Below are 6,000 nucleotides of genomic sequence, written 5' to 3'. Positions count from 1 at the left end.
GTACCCCATGGATGGGACGCTGTCTGTTCCCTGTGGATGCTGTCTGTTTCCCCGGGGCGGGGCAGCCCCGGCTCGGCTCGGGCGGTCCCTCCTGCCGCCGCCAGGTGGCACCGGAGCGCCGCGGGAGCCGCCTGGGGCTGGGGACGCGCAGCCGGCGCGAGCAGCCTGTCACTCGGCAGGGAGATGGGGATTTTTGTCTTGGCGCGGGCCGCTCCGATCCCGGGATTCCATCCACAGCAATGCTAGAGTAAGGCTAAAGATTTCAGGTGCTTCAGAGGCTTGAGCCCCGCAAGGCACCGCCGGTGGCGGTGCTCGCCCGAGGCCGCGGCGTGCCCGCAGCTGTCAGGCGCTCACCGCCGTTCAGGAAACAGCCGATAAAACAAATAGCAATAAGTCATTCATAAATTCCCTTTGCGGCACCCAACAGGCTGTTTGAGCGGTGTAAGTGCTCGGCGACAGGGGGAGGCAGCAGCCCGGCAGCGGCCGGGGATGACTGCCCGGAGCTGTCCCACCGCCTTCCTGCCCCACACTGACGCGCCCGGCCAGGACCGCGGAGAAGAGCAAAACCTGGATGTTCAAGACCAGTTTTTATGACTGGAGGAGGATCCCGCCCCAACACGGCCCCGCCGGTGCGAACAGGGGGAGGCGGAGGGCCCCCGAGGTGCATGGCGAAGGATGCATCGGGGAGAGTGGCCAGCAGGTCGAGGGAGGGATCCTCCCCCACTACTCAGCCCCACTGAGGCCCCATCTGGAGCGCTGTGTCCCGTTCTGGGCTCCTCAGTACAAGAAAGACACGGAGCTCCTGGAGGGGGTCCAGTGGAGGACCACAAGGATGATGAAGGATCTGGAACATCTCTATTATGAGGAGAAACTGAAAGCTGAGCCTGTTTAGTCTAGAGAAGAGAAGACTGCGTGGGGATCTGTCAATGCATATAAATATCTCCAAGGCGGGTGCCAAGGGGATGGTGCCAGGCTCTTTTCGGTGGTGCCCAATGACAGGACAAAGAGCAATGGCCATAAACTAAAACACAAGAAGTTTCACCTCAACATGAGGAAGGATTTCTTTCCATGGAGGGTGGCAGAGCAAGCTGCCCAGGCAGATCGTGGAGCCTCCCTCTCTGGAGAGATTCCAAACCCACCTGGCCGCGTTCCTGTATTACCTGCTCTAGGTGACCGTGCTTTGGCAAGGGGCTTGGACGGCATAATTTCCGAGGTCCCTTCCAACCCTAACCATTCTGTGATCCGGTGAGGCGTTCCGGCGCCCCGAGAAGGAGGCGGTGGCGGGCGCTGGGGCCGCCCCTCTTCCGCCCACTGCGGCCCGCCCAGGGCCCGCCCGGGGCCGGCTCCGCAGCGGCGGTCGGAGCTGCAGCCGCCGCCTGCCCGTCGCAGCGCCGGCGCTGCCGCGGTGCCCGGCAGGGAAGATGGCGCCGTCCCACGTCCTCAAGTGCTGCCAGAAGGTGCTGGCCTGGGTGCCCGTGGCCTTCATCGCCCTGGTCGTGGCCTGGTCCTACTACGCCTACGTGGTGGAGCTGTGTGTGTGTGAGTGGACCCGGGAGAGTCGCGGGCGCCGGGAGGACCCTCCGCCGGCCGCCTCCTCCCCTGCGCCCCGGCGGGCTCGCGTCTCCCTGCACCCGCCTCAGGTTTTCGCTCAGGCGGCGGGAGGAGACCCTGCCTCGGGCGGTTCCTCGCTCCCTCTGGGCCGGCTTTACCTGTTGTCCTCCCGTCCTCAGGCGCCTCATGGCGGCGGGGTCCCGGCCCGGGGCTGCAGGTGGAGACGCGGGGAACGGGTTCGGGGTAGAGGAGGAGGCCCAGGCAGGGGGTCCGAGCTGCTTCGTCTGGGGACAGGGACTTCTCAAGGGCTCAGCCCCTCGTGGCTCCCCGGGAGGAGTTTCCCCTCTGTTTTACTGTTGTTCATCCGTCTGATGTATCAGGTAACTCCTTATGGGTGTATAGGGGGGTCCCCTCCCTCCTTTTAATTAAGAAGCCGGGTGCCACTGAAGCATTATGAGGCTGGAAACATCCAACTTAAGCGGGCTGGGGAAAGGATTTAGGGCTTACGGGATTTTGTCAGGCCGTATCGAGGCTTTCTGGACGAGGGCTCATCTTTATATAAATCTGACTTGCAGCCGATGTCGGTCAGGGTGATATTTACCCTTTACTGTCTTCAGGAGGAAAGTTCAGTTCAGGAGGATGTTGGCTTTCTCTGGGCTGAGTAAATGGAGGGGAACTGTGATGTGCAGTATTCATCAGACTTGCTGAAACTCGGAAGCAGCATAGGAAAACTAAGGAACGGGTTACTGGACATTTGGCGTGTTTAAGTGAGGAAGCTGAAATGAAGAAGGACCTCAGAAGTACGAAGAACTATTTTAAGTTACACATAGGTCTGCCTAGTATCTGTAGGTCCTGGTACTACTTGTTATTTGTGTAAACTACATGCTTTGATATCCCTAGCTAGATATCCTAGCTTTGATATCCTAGCTAGAAAAAAAAAAGGTTTGCATGTACTTTATATCTGTGTAAACTGGTACAGCCAGCCTTCCATGAGAAATAATCTTTTCATTTTTTTTCTGCAATGGCTTAGTATTTTGGATAACTTTTCTGTATGGTGATGTTATTTCACAGCCTTTTGTATTTAGAGATCTGGACTGGAACATGAACCACTGGCAAAAATGTTATTTGAACTTTAAATAGTAGAGACATAGATGTAAAATAATGCATGTTGGGGTACTATGTGAAATATTGACATGAGAGAGTTGCAAATATGTCAGTGTATCCAAACTTGCCAAATTACTATTGTTCAGTTGTCTTTGTGAATAAATAACTTTTCTGGGAAATCATGTTTAAAACTGTAAACATTTGAAAACAAATTTGAGTCAATCTACTGGAGGTCTGGGGCATGGGTAGCTGTAACAGTAGTCCTGAAAGGGGCTGTGTGAGACTCACGTTTTACAGGTTTTCTGTACCCACTACAGTCTAATTAGTATGACAAAAGGCAGATTAGGGCTATTCCTAAGAAAAGAACAAAAACTCAGTGATTAAGAGACTTGCCTAGGGTCGCACAGGTGGTCTCTGTGTGAATTGGGAACAGAGCCTCAAGCTCTGAGTCCCAGCTCTGTGTCTTGGTCACCGAGTGGGTCAGGACTGGGTGCTGGTGAATGATTTCTCTATCGTAGAGATAGAGAAGCTGCAAAGAGCCCTTCTGAGCTCATTAGGGTTTCGTTTGTGTGAAAATTATTGAGAAAGTTGGCTTCTGTTGATGCGAGAACTTTTGCATCTCTAAGTCTGGCACTTCTGGGTCACGAACCAGCTTTATTAATGTCTGCACATACAGGCTTTTAAGAAAAAGTGTCATTTAATAAGCAAAGTACTTACTGACTTCTGTTGCTGTCACTGAATTTTTCAGTTGTTACTTGCCTGAATCATGCTTGATGGCCAAGGATTTTATTTGTCTGTGAGTTTTTTCTGTTGTGAGTTTGGGTCTTTTTGTTGTTTGTTTATTTTTAACCAGTTGAATTTCGTTTACACTCTTGAGAAAAAGTCATCTCACCAAGGGAGAGAAAAAGGATTTTGTGTTTGTGTCTTTTTTGCATTGTGGATTTTTTTCCTTTGCATGTTTTTACTCTGCAGTTGAGTTCGAACCAGGACTGAGAGGATTTACAGCAAAATGCAGGATTTTCTGCTTGTCTTGGCAGGTATGCTTTCTTTCTGCCGGTGCTCCCTATGTTCTGTTTGTTTTGGGAGCTACTGCACTGTGCGCTACAAAGAAGAAGAGCAAGGATGTCCCTCCAGCACACGGCTAATGAATGAGGCCTTTGCAGATGTTCACATGGGGCGGGTGCAGAAGCAGGGCTTATTGCTTTGGTAACAGGCTGATGTGTGCCTCATAAAGGAAAGAGAGATGGAGGAAAGGAAGCTTTAGAAAAGAGGAGACACAATAGAAAATTTCGAGTAAATACTGGGTAAAAGTGAAATTGAAACCCCACAGACACCAGTGTTTTCTCAAAGGTTATTCTTAAAAATTCGATTACTGTTAAGATGTGGTGCTGATAAGGAAATGGGAAGAGGAAAAGCCTTTATTTCCCCAATTATTACTTCTTCCTAGTTTGGTTTTTTGGTTTTTTGGGGTTTTTTTCCATGTAGTCCTTGGTCATTTATTAAAGGTTAAGCATATATTCAGTTATTAGATCAAGTGGGAAGCCAGGGTTAGTGTAGTATCATAAAGTATTCCTAATAAAGTAGGAGATGGTAAAGTTGGGGCTTTTTCTTTTGTCACCTCAGCCTTTTCCTTTCAGTTTTGCTTCTCTGTGCTGTTTGCCCCACCCTTCTCTGATGGGGTGCGCAGATATTGCTCAGTGTCTTGTGGTGTCTGATGGACTCAGGCTTACCCTGTAATTCACTGCTAGTATGTATTTACTGGGTTATGCCTCTTGTATAACCCTAAATTATATTACATACTGGCTGTGAACACCGAGGAGGACTGGTGTGGATAAGATGAAAGGAGACTCATGAGCTTGTCTATTGTTTTCCTCCCATGGGAACTGCCAGCATCCTTCTGTCTCTCTGAAGATGTTGAACACTGGCTTGTTTAGACCACTATTGCTGTGTGATCCATCAAGTAAATTAGCTATTGAACTAGTTGGAAAGGTGAAAACAGCCAAATGTGTCTAAGTTGAGGGAATGTCAGCAGAGTGTAAAAATTCGGTGAACACATGTAACCGAAGGAACTGCAAAAGACTCAAGGCAACATCTCATTCAGAGGGCTTTTTAAAGTGCTTTGAAGTAGAAAAATCTGAATGAACACTTTCTTATTAGACTATTTCTTCTTTTCACACATAACTTGCCCAGAGCTCTGTTTGCAAGAAAACACACCTCACAACACATGAAGGATGTTGCAAAATAGCTTTTTGTTAGTTTAAAACCATTTCATGTGCTCCTTCGTGTTACCAAAACATGTTTTGCTTTTAACACTGCTGTTGTAAAACAATGGCTATATTATGCTGTTGCTGAATTGGACTGATTGTGTTTGCTTACCACATCCCTCAGATGCTCGAAAAGAGTAAAGCGCTTCTCTTGTGGTTCTCTTTCGTTTGTGGGTGACTTGTATCTTATTATCTATCCCAGACATTTTGGTAGGTGATGGGCTGTAATACAGACTGGTCAGAGGGTGGTCACAGGACACTGTTCTGACGTACATAGTCGGAGTTGGTGGGCGAAGCCCGCTTGTTTCTTATAGCAACCCTTTTGCTAAAACACTAGCAGACTTTGGTAGTGCAGTCCTGCACTGAGAAAAAGAAGAGGAAGTTAACTTTGAGTTGTCTGCAGCTCCTAACTAAAGTGTATTGACTGGTGTTATTAAAAAGTAAAAAACTAAAAATTGATCAGCTTAGCTTTTTACTTCTACACTGCAAACTCTGTCTTCCAAAAATCACAGCCCTGATTCTTCCCCTTGGCCAGGAGTTTCAAGAATAATCACTTGTTTTACATAATGTGAATGTATGAGTGTTTTCATGCCTCAGGCTCTGCAAAGTATGGAAGACTGTGATTTTGAAAGCTATGGGAGTAACTAGTTGTGTATTCTTTTCATAGCATCTAGTTGCAGAAGGTTTGCTTTTTTTTGATATAGTGTAATGTCTAGGGTGTCTAAAATCCTGGCAAACAAAGCAGTTTGTAATTTAGAATGCATAACTTCATGTTAATAGTACAAATTACACTCCTTGCTGTTCCAGGAGACTGCAATGTCTCTTGTCAGTAGGGAGCAAGCTCTGATTTCCCGAAAGCACGGCCCTTATGAGAAGCACATGGTGATCAGTTGAAATGTTCCCATCTGAAGAATCTGTTGCATAAACAGAGAGAAGGTAATTCCATCTGCCTCCTCCAGAAGAAATCCCTACTGAAAATGCTAATGCAATATCTTTCAAGCAATGGTAAGGTGGTACCAACAGCAGTTCTGATTTCAAGCTACAGAAAAACCTGAAGTATCAGCACCGAGGTACAACATTT

General features: G+C 48.4%; 1 protein-coding gene across 6 annotated transcripts in view; it reads left to right on the top strand.

Annotated features, from left to right (window-relative positions):
• The first annotated feature begins 1,343 nt into the window (after positions 1–1,343).
• ZDHHC20 (zinc finger DHHC-type palmitoyltransferase 20) overlaps positions 1,344–6,000 on the top strand; it is a 50,032-nt gene continuing 45,375 nt past the window's right edge. The window contains exon 1 of one of the 6 annotated variants that reach the window (XM_042023944.1): positions 1,344–1,539. In XM_042023944.1, coding sequence (XP_041879878.1) covers positions 1,422–1,539 — 118 coding nt within the window. In that variant the 5' untranslated portion in view covers positions 1,344–1,421. Of the gene's footprint in view, positions 1,540–1,838; positions 1,932–3,629; positions 3,693–6,000 lie in introns of those variants that run through there. The other 5 variants (XM_042023943.1, XM_042023946.1, XM_042023945.1 and 2 more) reach the window with 5 other exon arrangements.

Source organism: Corvus kubaryi, unplaced genomic scaffold (assembly GCF_017639235.1).
Source record: "Corvus kubaryi isolate FWS band 111438036 unplaced genomic scaffold, C.kubaryi_AGA036_p1.0 37256, whole genome shotgun sequence".
Classification (NCBI taxonomy): Eukaryota; Metazoa; Chordata; class Aves; order Passeriformes; family Corvidae; genus Corvus; species Corvus kubaryi.
The sequence above is the reverse complement of the archived record's forward strand: the minus strand, read 5'-3'. Positions and strand labels throughout refer to the sequence as shown.